Source organism: Haplochromis burtoni, unplaced genomic scaffold, assembly GCF_018398535.1.
Source record: "Haplochromis burtoni strain Fernald_Lab_line unplaced genomic scaffold, NCSU_Asbu1 Contig_445, whole genome shotgun sequence".
Lineage (NCBI taxonomy): Eukaryota > Metazoa > Chordata > Actinopteri > Cichliformes > Cichlidae > Haplochromis > Haplochromis burtoni.
This window is the reverse complement of record NW_024582806.1, coordinates 340,125-363,177: the sequence shown is the minus strand read 5'-3', so window position 1 is coordinate 363,177 and position 23,053 is coordinate 340,125. Positions and strand designations below refer to the sequence as shown.

The following is a 23,053-nucleotide window of genomic DNA, read 5'->3' as shown; positions in this document are numbered from 1 at the left end:
GGGGGGTTTACAGGCACTGGTTAGACCAGATGTACAGTATTTTTAAACAGATCTGATATTGATGTTGCCTCTGTTGACAGCTAATAGTAGCCCACCAGCTTTGTCAAAGCCCAGTGAAAAGCCAAAAAATCCACCTCAACTCCGGGTTGATATTAGGGCTGGCTTGGCACAGGCTCCCCTGGTGCCATCCAAACGGAGTAAAAGAGGCAAATAGCCCAGACCAAATCTTCATCCAAGACTACAATGTATTTAACAGAAACCCTAAGGGTCTCTCGCTGTGTGAATAAACCACAAACATGCATTCCTCTGCGCGAAAACACACAGCAAGATTGAATTGATAGAGGCGAGGAGACGGCTCTTTCTAAGGAAGTTTAGGTTTTGTGTGTGTCTGTGTGTGTGAGGAATTGGGGGAATGAACGGATGGCTGGGAGGCCATAGTGTTAAAGAGGGGAGACAAAACCCGAAAGAAAGAAAAGGCGAGGATTTCAGCAGATGATGGACTGAAGGAGGGAGGGAGGCATGAGGATTAGGGCAAAGAAAAGCAGCAGGGGCAGGGAATGCCTCCCATTGTAATGATGATGTTTTCTGAGAAAAGTCCCAGCCGACACAGCTACCTCTGGTATTTGAATATTCATCACCACTCATTACAACTTTCTGATTAAGGCCGGGCTTGGGGGACTGGGGTCCAGACAGGCTGGCTTCATGCATGTTCACCCTCCCTCGAACCATAAGTTACCCCCAGCGACAAATATACCACAACTGCTCACAAGATGGGATAGAGTGGTTTTAGAGATACAAACAGCATTTTCGCCCACAACTATGTACGCACGTTAGCTCTGGGAAGTCACCCCTCCGATCAGAAAATCCAAGCACAACAAAAGGGGGGCTGCTTTCCAAAATTTCTGTGCCTACATTCACGTTTGCATGATGGATCTCCTTATTTTGCATGCAAAGCTCACAGCTCTCCTTCTACTAGAGACAGAGACAGGGGAAGGAAAGAAATCACTGGAGCTCACCCGAAGTCTTGGTCCATAGACTTGAAGAAGAACTTGTAGTTTGGCTTGTTCAGGACCTGTTTAAAATCCAGCAAAGTGATATTTTCGGCAGCGATGGGAATCTTCACCAAATACGGCGTCTCCTCCTCGTCGATATGATAAATTATTTTGGTTTCCGCCATCTCTACGTTTGCGGTTTCTTTTTTCTTCTTCTTTTCCTGCCGACCTGGAAGTTTCCGAAAGAAATACACACACACCGTGAGGCGAGGTAGCGATAACTTTGTGGGGCAGTTAGCTGGCGGCGGAGCTAGCTTAGGTGGCTAACGAGACGGCAGAGGTGAAACGATGAGGGCCACCGAGATTTTCGGTCCGAGCCGGAGGACGTAGGGAGGAAAAACCCTGCTCGAAGCTCGACTTCCCTGGAGTAAAAACTCGCATTCCCACTGTTACCGAGAGGCGAGGGAAAAAATACGGGGAAGCTACATTCACACGACCTAACTCCCAACAACTTTTCCCCCAACAAAAACATACAGGGGAGGGGGGGTCTGAAAACTTTTCACCACTTGTTGCGAGCCAACGCGGCGTGTGACGTAAAGACGTACCCCCTTCTTTTCTTTTTTTTACGTACCCTTCCGAACCCCCCCCCCCGACCTTGTAGTATTAGTATTCTTACATACATAAATAAAGCGTCTCTAATGGTATTTTATACTATATATTCACAGCCTGTTCACGTTCATATATTTTTCTGAATATTTCTTTTAATACTTTTTTGTTTTTTAGTCTAACATTTTAATAATGAGCTTTTATTTCCATCAGTTGGTTAAATAGTATGGAGCATTAAACTTCAAGACTGTAAATGATAAATGGACTGGTGCTTAAATAGCGCCTATCTACTCAGGTTAAACACTCAAAAGGCTTTCTTACTGCGAGCCTTCATTCACCCAGTCACACACATTCATAAAGTGCTTTTATATGTCCATAAGCACGATTTTCTCTAACATTAACACCACTCCGATGGATGCAAAAGGGTAACGAAGGTTTCAGTACCTTGACACTTGAACTGGTGGTTTTGTGCCAGAAAGTGATTTCCCATGTTTTTGTGTGTTTTTGTGTCTAAAATCGTTATTTAAGTTGGTACATAGACTATAGTGAACTGGGTTTATGAAAGGGTTATATATAAAATAAAGAAATTACCTATTTTGCAAGTGTCTTCATGAATCTGCGTTATTGTGTCTACATTATAATGAATCCAGACCTTTTTGGCCACAAGAACTATCTTTATAGAATTGTGATCTTGAAAATGACATTTTTAATGTCAATGAGACTTTGCATCCGGATAAATAAAAGCTATATAACAGTAACTCTGCCAAAAACCGACTGCAGCTTATTTTAGCCTTTTGGTGACAGGAATGTTCTTTCTGAGTCAAAATGCCATGACATCATTCATGAGAGACATCTTTGACATTTGTTTTTTTGTTTTTTTTGGCAAATTATAGGCCAATAAGTCATTTATAATAGTTTAAAATTTAAAATAACTTTTTGGAAAATATCTAAAATCACTTATTGGTAATTGCTCTGTTTTTTTGACCCTCTGATTCGTTGCTGACCCACACCTGAGCCACAGGTACCCTTGAAATGAACTGAAACCTGGACACTGGGTGACAAAAGGCACTAATGGGACAAACTGCATGTTTAATTGGGTGTCAATGTCAAACAGAAGAATACAGTGCTTCGGGTGAGCTTTTTATTAACACAGAGCATATTTCATGTTTCAAATGACCTAAAACTTGAAATTAATAATTAATATCAGCACAATGTTTGTCTAGCCACAGATTAAAAAGAAACTCATGTGTACTCATGTTTTTATTCATTGCTAATCATCTTCTTTCAGCTATCTCCTCCTCTGTCCCACCAACCCTCTACATGCCCCCCTTCAATACATCATTTTCCTTCCTTTAATAATTACAACTTCACAAAACATAATACCAACATATTAGGCACAGAGAAATCATATCACTTACCATGAAAGTTATTCTAAATATCCATAATGGGCCAGATGTGTTCATCCAAGAAAAACAGTTATAACTGTGTACTGAAGTTTCTGTGTGAGGTACGGTTCAAACTTTTGTATGCTCAATTACGTTTGCTGTAGTTTACATCACAGGTGAGAGAAATGAGTGCACACTGATGAAATAAATACATGTGCGTTCTCAAGTAGATTATTAAAGTTAGGCCACTTTCACTGATTTCCAAACATGTACACACCCTGCACAAAGTAAAGGACTGATGTAAGGACTGAGGACCTCATTTAATTTATTCTTTGGCAGCAGAGTCAGCCGCTGCAAAATGATATTATCAAACATAATAAGCATGATGAGAACGATTAAAGAAACCTTAGGGTTTGGTTGTTTCTCTATTAACCACTAGGGGGCACGCTTTATCAAGCTATCACTGATTAAAAATCTGTACTTAAGGCATTCAGTAAGGACACATTTAAGGATTGGACTCTAGTGTAGTAGTTTGAATGTGAACGGTCACCAGTTCAAGATCAGGAGGAGACACAAACTCCTTTGGAGTTGTGTCAGGAAGGGTATCCACTGTAACACAAAAAAATTCTACCAAATCCCATATGCAGAGCTGTCTTCTGGAGCAACCCCTTTTGAATAAAGGAGCAGCTCTAATAAGTAAAAACTTAATTTGATTACAGGGTGAATGCTAAGTACACTTAAAAAAGCATGTTAATAGAAAAAGACTGGCAAACAATTTCTGTAACTCTAAAATTTCCTGTTCAGGAAATGTGGCCCAAACACCACCCCGAACACACAGGTGATCACAAACAGCACCCAGAAGATGACAGCCAGGATCTGTACACAAAACAGCGTCTTCCTGCTCTGCTGTATGATCTCCTCTTCGCCCACCAGGCCAGGCGCTGTGCCATAAGGGGTTTCGGGGTGCATCTGCTGCACCCGCAGGCTGACGGTGGGTAAGATGATGAAGCGGGTGTCCCTGTTGCTGTTGCCCTCCATGGAGAGCACCACTCTCTGGGTGACTGTAGCCATCCGCGAGGTCACAGTCATGGGCAGGTGGAAGGCCCCGGGGGGCAGCCTGGACAGGATGCGGGAGTTGCAGGGTAAGGTGAGGGCATCCCCGGTTTCCAGTGGGGTCAGATGGCGGCAGAGAGGGCAAGGAACGGCTTGTGGGCTGTGGGCGTCGGGGGGGCAGAGCTGGATCCTCTGGAGGCACTCAGTGCAAAAAACGTGGAGACACTCCAACATCCGGGGGCATTTGTTGTAGCAGTTGTACTCCTGGTAGCAGATGGGGCATTCCACATCCATGGGTTCCCCTGGACCGGAGCCACGGCTGGGCACGGAAGCAGCAGCGGGATCCCCCTTCTGCGGCACTGGGGCAACATGCCCTGACATGGTGTGGGAGTGGGTGGATGTAGAAGAACTGGCGAGAGGCAAGTCGGGGATGAGTTTTTAGCTAAAGATGTTAAACTCTGTAGAGAGAAAACATGATCAACATAAACTTCATGTCGACTTTCCGTGAGACAGAAACATCAGGATCTGCTCCCCCAAAGATCCTTTGTTTCTGTAACTTTCGTGAACAGATTCCACGGCCCATGAGTCATAGCATTCATCCGTTTAACCGCTCACACATCCACCATCCACCACCCCCCTCACTTACTCACAATCACCTTTGCCCTTGAGTGCGTGCTAGATAGCACAGACACACACACACAGTCAGAGAAAAATATACAAAATAGTCGGGAAAGGAAGTAATCAGTCACTCTAAGATTTCTCCATTTGTGGGTGTGTGTGTTTGTCAGAGCACGTCGTCTTTTCCCAGCTCAGGCTTGTTCCACTTCAGTCATTCAAAGCAGCTGGTTTTTTTTAAATTAAGAAAACATAAGAAATGTTGGTATCAAAATTACTGTATTTGGAGGCACTTAGGGGAAGCGGTTTGTGTTGCAAACAGATTGCGTGTACCGAGCCAGAAGTCATTATTTATTTACTGAGTGATGTCATACTGAACTCAGGGTGATGTAAGACCCAGCGTTTTTGTTGGGCTGGCTTTTACCGGCTTTCTTCTACTTCATGGAAGTGTAATTTTAAATCAATTAAGTGGATCTCTAACACAAAGACTCTTTTCAAAAGGTGTGTTGAATTGACACAGCAGCCCAGCATTTTGACACCGTGGCTGTGTTACAGTCAAATAAAATCTTTATGGGAAGAAGACTTTTTGGGAAATGCCCTGCTTTGCTTTCCTGTCATTAGATGTGAAGATTGATAAGGTTGTCTGCAATGAGAAGCTGCTGCCAGAAGTCAAATTCAGGGAAACTGTTATGCTCATTTCCACAGTTTCTGATTCTTGGATTCTACTACAGTAGCTTTGCATAATTTATATTTTAAATAATGCTTTTTTTCTTATACTTAAGTACAGCCCCGCTGTTCATCCTGTGACAAAAACAACCCATTTTTAGTGCCTCTCTCTTTAAGACAACTTTCTTGTAATTGGTTGTTTGTAATACACAGAAGGTTTGAACAGCATCTGCTGTAGATAGTTTGTTTTTTTTTTAGACCTGCTGCTTCTTCTTTTGCCCAGTTTCCTCAGATTTTTTGAGGACACACTGCACACCATGCTGAAATATGCAAAGCTTTGGGCTGATAGGTCTTTGAGACTCACTTTGTTGGTAAAAACACGCCATTTTATGTTTTAAGTTTTCTGTTATGTGTAGACACAAACACCGTTCATCCCTCGAGTTACATACGTTTTAGACTTGAGTGGTTCACAGGTGAGTGTTAAGAGGTTAATACAAAACCACTCCTCTGGAAATGGTCAGGTATAAGGACTGGACTGAACATGACCTTTGGAAATTGTGGAGAACTACTGCTCAAGTCAACTTTAAAAATTACAAGAACTCTGGCTCTTTGGTATCAAAATGTAAAGCAATCATGGCACGGTCAAGACTTTCCCACGGCACTGTATATACCATAAAAACGATACAAGGAAATACACAATACTTTACTTTAAGGCGTAAAACCTTTTGGTCAGACACACTGACAGTCTGTAACATTTGTTGATGTCATTTGATCTGTGATTTATGAAAGGAATCAGTAGAATTGTGTAGCTTTACTGGCGCTTTGCTTTTCTATATTTGTGTTTCGCATGGGACAATGACGAGGCAAGCCACACACACTCAGTGGGGGACTGTTGCTTAGCACACGGGGTCCCCTTTGAATCGGTCCATGGCAACCTGAAAGCCTTTCTTCAATAAGTCATCAGCACATTCATGCAATGAGAACAGAAAGTCGACTTTTAGAGCCAAACTAAGCATTTTAGTGAATGAAAGCGACCTGTGGAAGACAGCTATGCATACTTAAGTGAACTCTTTTCTAGGCCAGCGGGCCTGCTGGGACTGTACACAGAGTAACACACAGCGCTCCATCATCACAAACGTAAAAGAGATCGGAGAGTCACTTACCCACTGCGCTCCGCTTCCCTCTCATCCAAGGAACCTTTGTTTCCCACCTACAACACCGGCGCCTTCTTCTTCACAGGCACACGCAGTTTCTCTCATGTCGGTACAGATCTGTTCTCGTTACGGTGCACATTAATCAGGCGAGTTTATAATGTCTGAGCTCAGCTGACTGGCAGCCTTTTGTTTTCGCTCAGTCTCACCTGATTTTATCCGTCTGGTCCCCAGTGAGGCACCTGTGTGGCTCGCTGAGCAGTAATTAAACCCTCAGTGATGTAAAGGTAACCAGGACACAAAAGACAGAAAATGACAGATTGGTGTCTCTCGATCATGACTTGCACTACTCCGCTTGCGTATCATGTTATTATGCTTCCACACAGTCAGCATGTTGGGATTTTAAAATAGAAAGTAGGGCTTAGGCTGAAATTATTAAACATCCTTGCAGTTTATACATAGCATACATGTTCAGATTCCTTGATTCATTCAGTGGCCACCTCTCATGCTCTTCAAATGGAGAAACTGATCATCATAGAGGTTTCCTCACATACAGAGGAACTTTGGTATCGGTTTGGAAGGTGTATAGTTTTTACACCTTTGTAATTAATACAGCGATATAAACACGTGAGATGCGGGCTCTATGCAAAGACCATCACTGGTTTTTAATTGACGGCTGGTTCCTTTCTCTTTAGCATTACTGAGATCCTGCTGACCAGCTCAGAAACCTGAAACAGCTCAGGTGGAGAATTTTCACAGTAGACAGTTTAACTTGTAACTTTAGGAAAATCACATGGAAAAATCTTAACTGTTGATCTTAAAGTGTTTTTTCACTCATTTTACACACCCATGTTGATCTAAGTGATCTGACCTACTATTTAGTTTATTGTTATATTACTTTGAAGGTACCTGTTCACTTAGCTTTGCTTACCGGGAATAAAGTGTGTGCTGCTGTTTCCTGTATATGACAAATAAAACTGTAAACTTGCACTGAAGCGTAAACAGCAAGTGAAACCGACATGTAACCCACCTGAGGTCTGTCCCTTGTGTTTGTTGGCGTAGTTTGTTTGTATCACACATGCTGTGTTTAAAGGTTGGTTATGCAAGATTCAGAAAGCCCTTAAAATTATTGACACACGCCCTACTTCTCAAGTAGGCATGAGCAAACCAGTTAGAGCCCATTTTGCCTTTATATCTGTCTGGTTGTAGATCAGGAGGTAGACCAGGCCTACTATTCAGAAGGCAGGTGGTTCGATCCCTGGCAGCTCCAGTTTACATGGCAGGCGTATGCCTAAATATATCGAGTTGCTGCGATGTGACTGACTAATTGGATATTTGCATCAGTGAGCATCACTCCTGGTTAGGTTTGTTGACTTGAAACATTAGTCGTAACATTTCAGTATAAGTTCTGTGTGTCTGTAGTTAAACAGGTGAAAAGTGGTTCATGTATATACCCATTACAAAAAACCCAAACACCCCTTTTCTAAAAAAAAAACAAAAATGAAATACTTCACAGGATATGATCCCATTTTCCTTTGAGTATTAAGAAAGAGACCTGGTGCTTTACATAATTATACCCTGTACAGTAAGATCAATGCAGGGGGGAAAAGTGGGAAGGCTAAAAAGAACAGAGAGAACAAAAGACTCTACAACTCACACAGGAAACACACAAACGGAGAGAACAGGAGAGGTTCTGGCTTTGTGATTTTTGGCCGAGACTGTGGCACAGCGGAAATCACCATGAAAGGAGTTAGGGCTGGATTATCTGATAGGAGGAGTTTTATTTGGGGGATTACTGTGGAGAGGGAAGAGCCGACGTCACCCACGCATATACACACATACACAACCTCAGTGTTTGTGAAAGTGAAGTGTGTGTTTGTATGTAGTGTGTAGAGGGAGGCAGATAAGAAGGAAAAGCCTAGTCTGATATGTGAAAGACATTTCTCTGATCTCTGAAGATAACTTCCTGGGACTATTAGAAATGTCTACACAGCTTGACTTGTTGTATCTTGCCCTCCTGCCTGTCATGCACTGCACAGTGATAGAGGAGTGTGTGAGAGATAAGGAGGAATGAAAACAAACTCTGTATGTTTAATGTGGATATTCTGTGTAGATACACACTTGTTACTGTGTTACTGTAGCTGGGTGTGCGTGTCTGTGTGTTTTGGAACCACTTCTCATGGCGTCATTGTCGGCAGTATCGTTACATCACGTGGGGCTTGTGACTCATCGGCCGTGTTTAGTTGGGTCTGAAAGGTTAGGTTTCCGACAGGACGTCCACGCCCCGCCTCTCTAAAGTTTGAATAAAGCTGAGAGCGACTCGCCTTTTGACTCATTCAAACTTTAAGGACGAAACGCCAGCATCAGAAAACGACATGTGCGCAGAGGAACTCGAGTGCGGGGTTTGTTACCAGACCTACAACGCGGGTCGGCGGTGTCCCCGGGAGCTCCAGTGCAAGCACAGCTTCTGCGAGAGCTGCCTCTTGGCCCTGTCCAGGCCCCTGGGACCCGGAGATGCGCATCTGGAGGCTGGCAGGTTGATCGTATGCCCGCTGTGCCGACACATCACATCCATCTCCGATCATGGGAAGATCCGAGCCGAGCTGAGGGTGGACGAGAGCGCACTGGAGCGGCTGACGGCTGCGGGACTCCTCAACGAGCCCGAGGTGGACGATCAGGTTCAAGAGGACGAGGAGGAAGCGACAGCTCCCGAGACTCCAGCCGAGGAGAGCGAGTCTTCCGCGGGCACAGGAGGCGGGAGACTCCGGCGGTGTTTGAAGAAAGTTTGGCAGGCGATAAACGGCAAGGGCCAGCAGAGAAGAGAAGGTAAGAGAGACCCTGATTGTGGTTTATGATACTTTCACTGGCAGATTTATCCTCGATTAAGTATCAGCGAAACCAGACTGTCAAAATATCATCTAAAAATCTCAAGTTTGTGTCCATTTAGTGATTTTATTCTGAAATCTTAAGGAAAAAAAACTTCACATGAATAATCCAACTGCTATAGGAACTAAAAGGAAAATAATAGCCAACTTTTTATTTTAAGTAAATGATTAGTGCTGTAAAGAGATGCAAACTTAGTCACACTATAGTTTGGTTTGATCACACTTTTGTAAGAACTGGCATGTGTATCCATTCAGTAACAACATTATTTAACTTTAGGGAGGTTTCCATTGAATTAAGTTGTTCATTGTTTTCTAATGTGCTCTCTCTTTCTTTCAGAAGACTGTATGACCAGTGAAGACCTGAGGGCCCTCGCCATGATGTCCTGCCACATGTTTTGAGCAGCCCCATATGGCCCCAGAGTAATGCAGTATGAGTGACGAATCATCTTAAAATGGACTTGATGGCGATGATGATAAAGCCACGTGGACACTGTGAATGTTTTGATTCCTTGTTTGGCTGCTGTGTAACCAAATGTGATGCCAAAGCAGCCTTTTCAGCCCCACTTATGTACAGATGCAACTGTTTTGATATTTATTGTTTTTTTATTTGTTTTTATGAAAGTATTTAATATTTAAAAAAATAAACAGATTTTTTTAAAAACACAGTTTGAAGCTTTCTGTGGATTTTTAGTGATTTGCCTTTTGATAAAAAACAAAACAAAGTTTGAATTTATTATTGTCATAATTAAAAGCCGATAAGTAAATTGAAGGGGAAATGTACGGCCTTTCAAAGGAAAGAGGAGTGTAGACAAAAAAGGAAAGTTAATGTTTTGCATAAAATTCACTGAAGTCAGAAAAACAACAAATAGCCCTTTGCTCATAGCTCCAGGAAGTTGGTCACCTGAGGCCAGGTGAACTGTATTGCCTCCAATCAGACTGACAAGCACCAGCAGAGCTGCAAGATCCCCTACATGGTTCAAGTAAAAGATACCGACTAACGGCGCTGCTGCAGCTTTTACTAGTCGTTTAAACCTGGAAAAAAGTTGCTGATCATGTTCGGCAACTTTGCTCCTCACCCGAGGTAAACGGTACACAGTATTTTGTGGGGGGGTTTTTGCACATGCAGATAAAACATCTGAAAAGCACTAGCAATTATTTGTGACGACAGTTCAGTTCTATCTATCTACATTTGGGTGTAATTTTTTATCTCTCCAGAGTCCTTGTGTTTGTGCCGATCTGTGCAGCCATCGTGCTGTTTATTGTGTGCCCAGATTCTGCGAGAGGTGAGCCCAAGCATGCTCATCCTAATGGCTGTTGTGGGGTTTTGCTGTGCACGTGTTAGCTGGAGAGTCATAGTATTTATTTCAACAAAGCTGATGGTGTTAATGATGGCAGAACGCACTTTTGTCAGGGATGTCACAAACAGTTTCCAGGTCATTTAGATAAGGATCTTATTTTAATAAGATCAATTTTATTCCATTTTTTTAATTTATAAAGTATCAACAACAACTGTCCCCTCAAGTCACTTTAAATTGCAAAGGTAAAAATCCTGCAATAGTAGAGAGAAGATTGTTGGGGTTTTCAGACAGGGGGTGGGGGGCAGCCATCTGGCGTGAGGGAAGAAAATAAACATTTCATCTTCAGTAACAGTAATCTTACATCATATAAGGGAAGATTATGAAATAAAAGTGTTACAGTCAGGAATCTGTTTTTAATCTAAGATGCCAGAGAATTTTGCATGACTCACAAGTCACAGGACCATGGTGCAGCCTGCCAAGTTCATCCACTTTCTGAAGCTGAGCGCCCTCTAAAGGCTAACTTTCTTCTGACTTGATTCCTCTTGCAAACAGAAGGGTTGAATAGCAGATGATAGCAAAGCAGCAGATGATCTCACCGACACAAACTCTATAAACGCCAAACAATTTAATTTGAATCGGTGGATTTAGCTAATGTTTATTTATTAAATTTAGTGGCGCAAACATGATTCATTTAATAATTATGAAAAAACATTTGCAGTAACAAGACTGCTTAGCTTCCCATCTTTAATTCTGCGGTGTTGTGTTCAGTAATTCAGTTCTGTTGTGTTTAGATTGTTCTTCCTGTGGATGTTTGACTGTTTCCAGAGCAAAGATTTTAACAGGTCACCGTGACTTAGACTCCTCTAGAAAATAATAACTTGCTGTAAGTGTCGTAGTTAAGATGTCAGTTAAATCAAATTGGTTCTATATAAAACTAAGGTTATATAAAATGTATTCAGTTTAATATCCTGTGAAGCTCTCATTTTTGGTACATGGGGTGAAAAGTTTGCATAACACTGTTCTTTTTATTACATTTTTAAATATAAGTAAACAAATGAAAGCAAAAAAAACTATGTCAAAGAGATGAGATGCTGCTTTTCCAGATTCACAACCTCTGAGATTTCCACATAGAAATGTAGTGATGATCATTGCCAATCCACTTCACCATGGCTTTCCTTGCTAGCATTAAAAGAGAGGGTAGGATATCATCAGCATACAATAAAACTTTGTTGTTTCGTACCAGTTGTAATTCCTTGAATATCTGGGTGTTTGCCTGAAATTTTAACAGTGTAATGAGGGGGGAAAGCTTGAAACTGAGAATCGACAGCAGCCTGAAACCAGAGCTTCCAAAGGGATTACTTGTAGATACAATGTCGTCATTATGTGAAACTTTGGCAATCATGTAGGTCATCAGACCTCTTTCAAGAAGACATAACACGGGCTTTAAACCTGCTAGAGTTATCAGTCATCCAATTGCCAGGCTATATGATATGTAAAATATTTTAGTTTATAATTTTCTATCTGTTTTCACTTTCAGCCAGTTGCACAGCAACTCGGAAGCACAATGGAGCGACGTACAACGCCTGGAGACAACTTTACACTCCGTATAGGCAACATCGTCCCGCCTCTACTGGTCTGCTGTCAACAGAAACTGGACTTCACACTGGAACTGATGACGAAACTAAGACGCGTGGAAATTATAGAGGGACTCCATCAATCATTGATCAGCAATCAAAACCTTTACAGGTTACACAAGGTATTTACAGTGACGGTCAAAACAGCCCAGCAAGCAGGCAGTCTCGAGTGAGAATAATAAAAGTGCAGAGAGGCCATAGAACAGATGGAGCGAGGCCGGCAAGCAGCTTTTTAACTAGCAGATCCTCTCCCCAGCACAGAGGGCAAAGCGCAGAGAGATGGAGGTCCAAAGGGAATGACCCCACGCTCACTCAGAAAGAAGCCCTAATTGGAAATTTTCATGATTCCCACTCAATGATTATTAGAAAACCACCTACAGAAAAAGCTGGCAGTCGCCAAAGCTTGAGTTTTTCAAAAATTTGGGACCTGAAATATATTCCAAAACCTTACAGCAGAGCACAAGTTGCAAAGACTGATTCTTCAAGGACGGATGAAGATAAATCTCCTGGAAACCCATTTTCTTTTTCTCTTTCTTCATCCCAGACGAATGGTTATTGGGAAACACCAAGGGGGCGTTACAGTGACTATAAAGAGACAAATGAATCTCCAGCAGTTGGGGCACAGAGTACATGGAGAGGGAGTCAATCAAGCAATTTTCTCAGCTCTACAAGTCATCTGGCTCCTCACGCAACATCAATCAGCAATGGCGCAAACACCCCCGTTATTAACAAAAACCCAAGAGCAGAAAAACTGACATCATCCATCACAGATTCCCCCCATGGGCGAGACTCAATGAGCAACGGTCAGACACAAAGACACAAAAAGATGCAAGCGTATCTTTTCAAGGGCCCTGAGACCTCAGTTAATAGAGTTGTGGGAGATGGACGAGAGGCTTTAAGTGGACAAAGCAATGCTTTCATTACGTCAGATAATCAAAGGCCCTCTGATGTACCTGCTGCCAGCAGATTTGGATCCAGGTATTATAACACAAAAGATACAACCAAGCAAATTACTTCCAATCTGCCATATCATCATACTAGTGCGGCTCAGAATGATGAACAGATGCACAAAGATTTAAAAAGACCCATCTCCAGCTTAGTTCTTCCTCCTCACATCACAGAACAATCTTCCGATCTCCATCTTGCTCCAGTAAAAACGAAGAATATGGCAAGTTTTTCCCCTTCACCTCACATTTATTCCACACACGTGTACGCCACCAGAAGTGAGGAACCTCTTTCAGTCAGCAAAGTCAATGCAACTACAAGAGATTTGGTGCCAATCCAAAAACCAGGAGGGGGCACACAAAGTATCTTTGGCTTCAAAGAGTTTAAAAATCCTGTGTGGCAAGCTGTAAAGAAGCCACGCGCTCTCACCTTTAAAGAACAGCCAAACTCCAAACAGCACAGCTTTGAGAACATGAAACATTATAAGTTTAAAATGTCAAATTTTTACCCTGCTCTGCTCCAAAGGTACAGTTTTGGCCAAAGAGGAGGATCTGCTATTACTACAACACCACCGGTAATGTTGGAGAAAAACCCTGTAGTTTATTCTTCACCCAGCACCTTAATCCCAGTCACAACACCCACGCTGTTTGTATCAGGGTTTATGCAAGTAATGACACCTAAAAGTGACCCTGGTGTGGACAGAAACCTCAACTACAGACAATTCAGAACCTACAAAATGACAAAAGCTCCAAAAAGATCCGACTCTCGACCACTCGAGGGAGCCAAACCTTCAGTTCAAGGACCGGACAAATCTGCCAGACTCCAGCAGGATCTTGATGGTATTAAAGTCGGACGTCGACAGACCTCAGAACCGAGAAGCTTCAGAATTTCCGATCAAACTGAGCCAGGCAGCAGCAATACATCAACATGGACTCCAAAGGAGTTGAGCAGTGTTGACCTTAAACCATATTTAAAGACAGCAGAGGATTCTGTATTAGTCTTACCTGGTAAAAACAGCAGCAGACCCTACACTTTCCGGAGATTCAAGTCCTTAAAAAACACGACAGCACAGGCTCGCAACAAAATATGGTGGCAATACCCGATGCAAGATCCAGCATCAGCATCTTACATAGTCTCCTCCGCTTATTTGAGGTCAGCGGGGCGCCTCACTTTTGCATCAAAGCAAAAATCAGAGCTTAGGACACCCAACCAAAGCAAACCTGCTGAGATGAAGGCAATCCTGCTCCACACCTCCACCAGCCGCTCCGTGAGAGCCAAACACGCGAAGGCAAGACACAGAAACAGCAAAAAGCTCGGCGATTCTACATTCACCAATCACACTGTGGCCATAGTCAGGCTGCCCAAGCGCCCCGCCGAAGTTAAAGCCGTCACTTACACCGATGTTCTTGGAAGTGCTTCGTTCAGTGGTGTCATGGAAACAACAGAATCTCCTGACAGGCCAACTGATATGGATCATTTTCCAAACGTGACAGCTACGACCGAGCAAAAGAAAGCGATGAACCGTTCGAATTTAAACTCTGATGATGAGTACAGTGGAAAAAACATGACCAAGAACTCTGAGGAAAATACTGATAATGAGATGGGAGATTTCAGCGGCACAGAGAAAAACAAGGCGGATAAAAGCGAAAAAGCCGATTATGAATGGAAAAAAACAGTTTTTTTTCCAGATAATGAGGAAAGCGGTGGCTCTGAAGTTTTATCAAGTGTAGTAGGAAGTCAGGCATTTACAAAAGATTTGCTAGAGATGGAGTACCTACGAACTTCTACTGAAAATGTTTCCTTTAAGTCAGTGAACCTGCCTCACCCAGATAAAAAAACAATAAAAATGCTGGAACAGTTCCAATAAAAGCTGGAAAAGTACACATGACTGTGTTTTTGTGCCAACAAACATTTCTAAACAACATGACTGAGCTGATGGATATACTATTACAAGGGCTGAGCTATAAATGGCTGATTAAACCGTGTTTACATTCAAGGGTACTTTTGTTAGTGAAGTTTATAGCTCCTGATACCAGCTTTAAACAGTGACAGTCTGTTTCCTTTTGTTTACATTCTTCGCGCCTGCTGAAGATTTAAACTGGATTTATGCGTGCAACGGGCTGATCGGTCTTCTCACCTTGGAAATGGAGCATAAAGAGCCAATTGACTCAAATGTGCAGATGTTTAAATGCTAGATTTGTGATGAGCAGCTGTGCAAATCTTTATGTCTGCTGGCAGAAAGAGCATCGTTGAGATGAGCAGTTCTGTTTCTTGTCTGTATATCTGCTGTGATGCTCCTCTGTATGTGCTGCACCATACAAATTAAAAGGCTCATAATTTACTTTTGTTGTTTGTTTTGTTATAATTTATTGTTTTAGGTTATAAGTACCCAGCAACAAAGAGGACTAACTGGACAGTGATCTGCAGAGTTTTAAGGATAAACACTATAAAGACCCTTAATAGTAATGTAACTGTAATAGTAGATGTAATATTAGGACGATAACAGAAAATACCCTTAATTTAGCTTCAAAAATGTGAAATATGCACCGTCATTGCAACCAGAAAATGTCTTCCCTCTGAAAACACCTCAGTGTCTAATTACATAAAAGGTCTCTGTAGTTTGGTGAAATTATGAGATCTCATGAGAATATTTCAAACATCTGTCCTCACCTTTTCATGTAGTGAGAAGGTGGTATTGAGCATCCTGGTAATTATTATAATTAGGCTAGCATTTCCAATACTTTAAAAGCCTGGGACTTTACTAAAGTTGCAAAAAGCACAAGGCCTAGGAAACGTGAAAGATTAAGTAGCCTTCATAGTTGAAGCTAACAAAGTATTCTTTGTTTCTAAATTTAACCAATTAGCTTTTCTTCCTAGGCTAAGTAAGCCCAGTGCCAGCTAACAAAGTAGGTTTTGTGGCTAAACATGACTTGTAGGCTCAAAGACTAATGTGTAAGATGTTCCCATACACACCCACTTTGTTAGCTTTAGGAACAAGAACCGCTTAGCCAAAGAACAAAAGCTAATGGGTCAGGTTTAGCTAACAAAAGCACAGTTTGACCAATTAGTCTTAAACCTAAAACCAGTTAGCTTTGATACTTAATGCTAACAAAGCAGGTTTAAGTATAAAGCTAGAAATACCTTTTGGCTTAAAATGTTCTAAATAGTATTTTAGCTCCTCCAGCAAAGGATGGATGAGCTGCAAATAATGATCACGTAATGTAGCAAGCTCACATTTGTCTTTTACAAGAACTTTTGTTTTTTCCACTGCATAACCTCCATGCACACTACTTACAACTTCACCATAGTTCTTGCTCCTGATGTACTGAAAAACATTCAGTTCAAACTATTCAGCAAAGTCTAACAAAAGACTCTTCGTGATGATACATTTTACACAAAATGATGAAGAAATACCAAATGATGAGGTAGTTTGAAATATTGCATTGCTATCCATGTTACCACTTGGATCCTGCAGTGGTTGGCACAATTTTCCCAAGGGGCCACATGGGGGACTGTTGTGGATGACCCAACCAATAAGCTAAACTTCTGCTCAATATGAATTTAATCTCTGTTACTGATCATAGTAATTGCTACAATCAGGCCCTAATGGTGGCTCTTTGGGAAAATGTATTGCCCACCCCTGTTAAATGTTCATGATAGATGGAGTGATCCTATTGGTTGCCCCCCACATCAGGAAGCTGTGGTTTTGGCCTTCCTATTACTGTTATGCTAACATCAGTAATATGATCAGTGAAATTACATATTTTCACGCTTTTTATGGCCATGATTACCACTGACCATGCACTCATAATCCTCCGGAACTCAAACACATTCATTTCGACTTGAATGAGATTCATTTGTCCTGAATATGAATGTTCTTGAACCTCCCTGACTTCTCAGTGGATTGCAATTTTCACTAGCTTGTCCAATACAGTCAGCCAAGAAAAGACAAGAAAACTAATCACTTTCTTTGTGCACTTCACACATTACCAATAACCTGTGAATTGTGACGGCATGTGACCCATTACATTTCTGCGTGGTTACTAAAGCTAATAAAGCCATCTTTGTGCCTACAGTTAAACTGATAGGTGTAGTGCATGAGGTGCAGGAGTTTAGCACTCACCCAGATCCCACTGGATTGCAGTATGCTGATGTTGCAATATTTATTATCCACATTATGAATGATGCCAAAAGCATGTTGCTCTAGTTTAAATAATAAAGAAAAAAAATAGTTTGCTCAGAAAAGCTCTGTAGTCTGTTCCTGGTATTACTGATGTATAATTTCCTGTCTAGATATTTAAATGAACTGAATGGCTTTAACATATTTTCCTAATGCTGCATCAGCTCTCCTGCGTTTCTGTTCTTTGTTTCAGTATTGTTTAAACCAGTAATTTGTGATGACTAGCAGAGTGCTTTACTGGAATTCTGGATGATGTGGAAAACTCAGCGTGCTGGGAATGTATGATAACGCAGCCTTTTCACTGAATTACTCCAGCTCTGACCGAGAAGACGTGAAATGTGGCTTTTTGAGCGTTGGTTTTGAGTCGTTTGCCAAATGATTTGCGTTCTATAATGTCAAATAGAAAGAGGGAAAACAGAGCAAGGTCATTGTTGAGGCTTTTTATAAATGGATTGTATTCCTTGTGTCCTCATTTCCATGCAGGCAGTGGCTGTTCAGCGTGCTGACACAGATTTTCCATCTCCTGTTTTTGAGCTTACATTCACGCTTTCAGCATGCCGGTCTCTGAGATGGAAAAACCTGATCCTCCTTTGCCCAAGTGGGGCTTCTTTGAACTCCATCAACCGATCTCATAAGTTTACACAGAGTAATTCATTAAAACGGTCCATTATTTACCCTATTTGTCTCGAATTAAACCGTAAAGGGAATGCAGATGTAGTACACATTTAGTTAGTTTCAATCACAAGGATGTAGTCATCACTCTGTTGCTACTCTTCTGTGTCTTGTCAGTTTTAGCTGAATTTACGGATAGCACACATTGAGTGACCTGATCTGGTTTTGCAGCAAGAGCACAGATGTTCCACTAGATGGCGGGGCTCATCCACTGTATTATCTAATGTGATAAAGTCAAGAGGCTTTGCACTTCTCATCCTGGGTGTCTGCTGTTGGCCCACTACATGACTTTTAAGTAAAATGAATTCACGAAGATCAATTTTCTATCATCATTGCAACAGATAGTAATCATTTTAAATCCATTCCTCTCCTTTATCGATCAGACAATCAAGCGTTCAGTTTTCGGGGATGCTGTGCCGACACTAAACCCAGATCACAGCTCCTCACAAGTCCATTCACACCTGACCCTTCACCTTCTCTCAGTACTCCACTTAAATTCCAGTTCTACACTTGTCCTCCATCTACACCCTGGAAGAGGCCCCAAAGCCATGAGAAAGTGGGAGGGTTTTTTTTTTTTTTTATTTGGAGGGGACCTGCCAGTCAACGTTAAACACATTGTATATTGGATTAACACCCCCCTCCAACTCTCTACCAATACCCGTGGAAAGTGGGACTGTCCACTTTCCCATAGAGCTGAGAGGTATTAAGGTGATATGATGTTTGATGTTATGAGGTTTCCATGTGCTGGCATGTAAAGGCGTGGGCCTGCCGGCTCCTTCAAAGTCACCCTCCTGTGCTGCCTTTTGTGTTAGCTGAGTGTTGTGTGTCGAGTTCACACAATTCCAAGTTTCTATGCTCGCCTAAAATATTCTCTATCTGTGTGTGTGTGTGTGTGTGTGTGTGTGTGTGTGTGTGTGTGTGTGTGTGTGTGTGTGTGTGTGTGTGGTGTTTTCTTGCAAAGGCTGGCCCTCCCTCCCACTTCTACTGTGAGGGGAATTCTGTACCATGTGTCTGTGGTTTTCAGGGAGCTTTCAAAGAAAATAAAGCACTGAGGCCTCGCAGCCCCTCCTTACTTCCCTCCTCCTTTCTTCTTCTTCCCCTCGTTTCCCCTCACTCACTCCCTCCATGTGGCACTTATTGTTTTTTACAGTTTCCACCTCCCCATTTTTAGTCCAGCCAGCCAGCTCCTGAGTGACAGAGCTAATTTCATACGCATCCTATAACCCAGACAAATCCATAATCACAGCAAACAGTCTCTCACGAGTCGGCTGAGAGGGAGAGTGAGAGCTGGGTGGTGTCGGGAGTAGGAAGGGGAGGGAGGGAAAGACAGAGAAAGGCTTTTTGTTTGGCTATGTACACTATGTGAAAGAGGGGGCGGTGAGGAAAAGGAACTGGAAATACATTAGAAAATGGTTGCGTCGGCTGTGGTGTTTGTGGCTCAGATGGCTTCAGATGTCATGTAGTGGATGGACCCACACACATGGATACCATGACTGTGTGTAAACTTACTTTACTGAGTCTGCAGTGATTAACTTTGCCCTAAGGCTCATATATGCATGGAGAAAAATACAGGAAAGTTGTAGGATTAAGAGACGCATCTTGCATCTGGCTGTAGTCAAAGGTTTTATTGGCTTATTTATGGTTTAATGTGGCTAACTGTAAGGGGGAATAAGGAAAAAAGAGCATAGCTGTTTCTAACCTCTCATGAACAGTCCTTTCTTAGTCAAGCTTTCTTGACATATCCTTAAGTAGTGTTCAGGAATAGTTAGAAAGGCTTCTTGAAGGACATTCAAAGCTCTTCTTTGGATGTTTCTGCCTTTTGTTCTGTTCTCTATCGTGCTGATCCCACACTGCTTCAATAATGTTGAGGTCCAGACCAATCCATGACTGATAGTTTTCCACTGTGTGTTTTTGCTACCCAGGTATTGGCATCGTGTGCACTGGGATATTTTGGGATCACCGTCGTGCTGAAAAATTAGGCTGAACCCAAAATTTCAAACTTGGACTCATCACTTCCTGTTGCCACTTATTGTCAGTCCAGTTCCTGTGTAATCTGGCATACCTTCACCGTTTCTCTGTTTCCCTTCCGCAAGAATGAGAGACTGAACAGATCAACAGAGGCGCAAGACAAATATCTTAGGTCCCGCGTCAGGTCATGCTGTTTTTCTTTTTTTCCTATTTCTTAAGGAAGCGCTTTTCCCCCCCTTCTGATACGTTTGGACTTCAATAAAAGAAATTGGAGCAAATTGGATGGAAAATGAGTGAAAAAGCAGCCAATGTCCAAAGAAAAACAACATTGGAAAGGATTTCAGAACGCCTTCAGATGTTTTGCTTGAGAGCACTTTAAAAAAACCACATGAAAATCTACCTCCTTGGAAGCAGAATATAAAGAAACGAGGGATGGCTCAAGACTTTTGCACAGTACTGCAATAGAATAAGTGTGAATAATGTTGAGGAATCACTCTTGAAGCATGGAGTAGTGCCCACATCACCGTTCCCACATGTGCTTCGGGAACAAAAGCTTCATCCATGCCCTACATTCATCGAGCTTCCTGTGGACCGCACCATGGAGGAAGTCATAAAGACCGGAAGACTTCCTGTATTGTTGCCAGCATTTAGTGGTACAAAGTGTACATGATGTGCAAGGCCAGAGACTAGTGATGTAAACCTATAAAAATAGATCGCTTAGCCTCATCAAAGGGCCCAAGACGTACATCTGACGGGAGATTTATGCATCTGTTTTCTTTCCGCAGCTTTAAGACCTGTTTTTACTGCGCTCAGCAGATGTGTTGATGCTTTAAAGCAGACTGGAAATCAAACTATTTTGAACATCAGATTTCATACCATTCCTTGATTCGTTATAACACTAACTACAACAGCCTTGATTTTACAGAAGCAGACTGTAGTCTAGTACATCATGCAAGCACTCTTTGCTTGCATGCTTAGTGCGTGGGATCATTAATGTGCAGTTACATCATTTTTGAGGACTTAAACTGAAGGAATTGTTAACCTGCAACAAACTGAAGTTTCCAAATCCTAGCTTCAATCAAACTGAGCATACACTATATTGCCACAAGTATTTGCTTGTCCCTCACCCCTTCACGCTTCCTGTTTTTAGTCCATAGGGTTTAATATTATGTTGACCTGGAGGAATGTTTATGGAAATTTTTGATCGTTCTCCCAGAAATGCATTTGTGAGGTCAGATACTGATGTTGGATGAGAAGGTCTGGCTCACAGTCTCTACTCTAATTCAAACCAAAGGTGTTCTTTCAGGATGAGGTCAGGACTCTGTGCAGGCCAGTCAGTGTCTTCCACACCAAACTTGCTGGTCCATGCCATTGGACTGATGTGCATCCATTCTGGAACAAGAAGAGTCCATCCCCAATCTGCTGGATTACCAAATAGTGAAACGTGATTCGTCACTGTAAACAACACGTCTCCACTGCTGTAGAGTCCAGTGGTGGCGTACTTTACGCCACCGCATCCGACACTTTGCGTTGCACTTGGTGATGCAATGCTTGGATGCAGCTGCTCGGCCATGGAAACCCATATAAAATAATATAAATATAGTGCATATTGAGGTTCAAAATAGACTCTTGCACTCAAAAATTGCACCATTAAGAAGCTTTTTTTTCCCTCTGTGGTGTCGATCATATCTGCTATCACTGTGGAAGCTCACCGTAGCATTTTTCTCGAGCACTTTAAAGGATTTATGTACTCTGTGAAAAATCTGACACCGCTGGGAACTCCAGACATAAAGCTCATGTGATGTTCCACATAGGGACTCCTGTGGTTATTTAACTGAATTTGTTCACACGATACTCTGCAGGTATTCCTAATGTTTATACAAGCAGGGTTATAGAGTGTATTTGTGCCACTGTGTATGTATTTGTGCATGTAGGTGTGTTTGTGTAACTGCAACACAGATACAGTATGATGAACACATATACAATGACGAGATTATTGGCAGTCAGACACATCAGGTCCACCCGCTGGCTCATGGCCAGCGCACCTCCCTATGACTGAACTTTGTGTCCTCTTGCTTTGGCTCCCATCCACCATCCGTCTTCTGCTCTCTTTCAGTCATTTGTCTTTGCCAGGGATGCTGTCACCGTAGCCGAGCCTGGCATCATCGCTGGCTGTCGCCACTACTACCAGATGGCCGCTGTGTCCATTCTCTCCTTATGATGCTCTGCATTTCCGCCTTGTCTTATTTAACTGTAATGAGATTAATCTGAATGAGTTTATCTGCTGTGAGGGCCTCAGAGTGCATCACAAAGATGGTTTGCTTCTTCATTTTTAGTTCACTGATTGTGGATTTCTATAGAAACAGGGACATTCTTTGTGACAGTGTTTAAGGTCACTCAGTAAATCAGGATAATTGCTTGCCTAAGCACTGAATAGGACCAGAGAAATGACTGAAATTATAATGTACTAGACTATTTTGGTAAATGTCGCATTTCTGATGTGTTTCAGCCTTTCAGGCCACACTACTGAAGGAGCTTCTAAAAGTGTCCTTCCAGGGTCAAGATGATCTGCATTTAAATGTGGACAAGGAAAACATCCTAGGCGTGCACCTTTATCTGCTTTTCTGATGTGACTGTACACCTTGTTGTTATTAGTTGGCTTTTTATGGGCCAACATTTCTAAATAGTTATGTTCATAGCGCCACCTGTTGCTTTGGCATGCTCTTGACAGCAATTCTTTTTGAAGATTAAAATTTTCTGACCCACATTCATACAGCTCAGCTCAATGTCTTGTTTATTGCATCCAAAAATGAGGCTACGGCATGTTCACGGATCGAGCGCGAATCAGTACTCAGCATTTAGCAAATCACAAATGCACAAACAGTAAAAGTTTTACAGTTTTACCACTTTTGTCCTGCACTTCCACCATCTTGGATGGTTAAGTCAGGGTTAGCGGGGGTGCCTCAACTTTCTGATTTGGAAATCTGACTTGATGGGATGTTC

At 42.2% G+C, this 23,053-nt stretch overlaps 3 protein-coding genes across 5 annotated transcripts in view; 1 reads left to right on the top strand and 2 right to left on the bottom strand.

The window, feature by feature from the left end:
* dvl2 (dishevelled segment polarity protein 2) overlaps positions 1-1,573 on the bottom strand; it is a 23,141-nt gene extending 21,568 nt beyond the window's left edge. Inside the window, exon 1 of the mRNA XM_005945276.3 lies at positions 1,017-1,573. Within this exon, the coding sequence (XP_005945338.1) occupies positions 1,017-1,177 (161 nt within the window). The 5' untranslated portion in view covers positions 1,178-1,573. The remainder of the gene's footprint in view (positions 1-1,016) is intronic.
* A 1,554-nt stretch (positions 1,574-3,127) lies between these two features.
* Positions 3,128-8,679, bottom strand: si:ch73-335l21.2 (RING finger domain-containing protein). The gene has a single exon (XM_042213467.1). The coding sequence runs from the start codon at positions 4,415-4,417 to the stop codon at positions 3,770-3,772; it is 648 nt and encodes a 215-aa protein (XP_042069401.1). The 5' UTR covers positions 4,418-8,679; the 3' UTR covers positions 3,128-3,769.
* A 107-nt stretch (positions 8,680-8,786) lies between these two features.
* si:ch73-335l21.4 (E3 ubiquitin-protein ligase-like) lies at positions 8,787-15,571 on the top strand. 3 transcript variants are annotated; one of them, XM_042213466.1, is made up of 4 exons: positions 8,787-9,294; positions 9,694-10,434; positions 10,569-10,636; positions 12,189-15,571. In XM_042213466.1, the coding sequence occupies exons 1-2, from the start codon at positions 8,844-8,846 to the stop codon at positions 9,750-9,752; spliced, it is 510 nt and encodes a 169-aa protein (XP_042069400.1). In that variant the 5' UTR covers positions 8,787-8,843; the 3' UTR covers positions 9,753-10,434; positions 10,569-10,636; positions 12,189-15,571. The 3 variants fall into 3 exon arrangements, with proteins under 3 accessions (XP_042069400.1, XP_042069399.1, XP_014196524.1); XM_042213465.1 differs by having other exon boundaries at positions 8,797-9,294; positions 9,691-10,434; XM_014341038.2 differs by lacking the exon at positions 8,787-9,294 and having other exon boundaries at positions 10,319-10,434.
* Positions 15,572-23,053: the final 7,482 nt, after the last annotated feature.

Coding starts and splice junctions, on each gene's coding strand:
- si:ch73-335l21.2 (XM_042213467.1), bottom strand. CDS start 4,417: ATGTCAGGGCATGTTGCCCCAGTGCCGCAGAAGGGGGATCCCGCTGCT.
- si:ch73-335l21.4 (XM_014341038.2), top strand. CDS start 10,406: ATGTTCGGCAACTTTGCTCCTCACCCGAG. Junction 10,435..10,568: donor AACTTTGCTCCTCACCCGAG/GTAAACGGTACA, acceptor TTATCTCTCCAG/AGTCCTTGTGTTTGTGCCGA. Junction 10,637..12,188: donor GTGCCCAGATTCTGCGAGAG/GTGAGCCCAAGC, acceptor TTTCACTTTCAG/CCAGTTGCACAGCAACTCGG.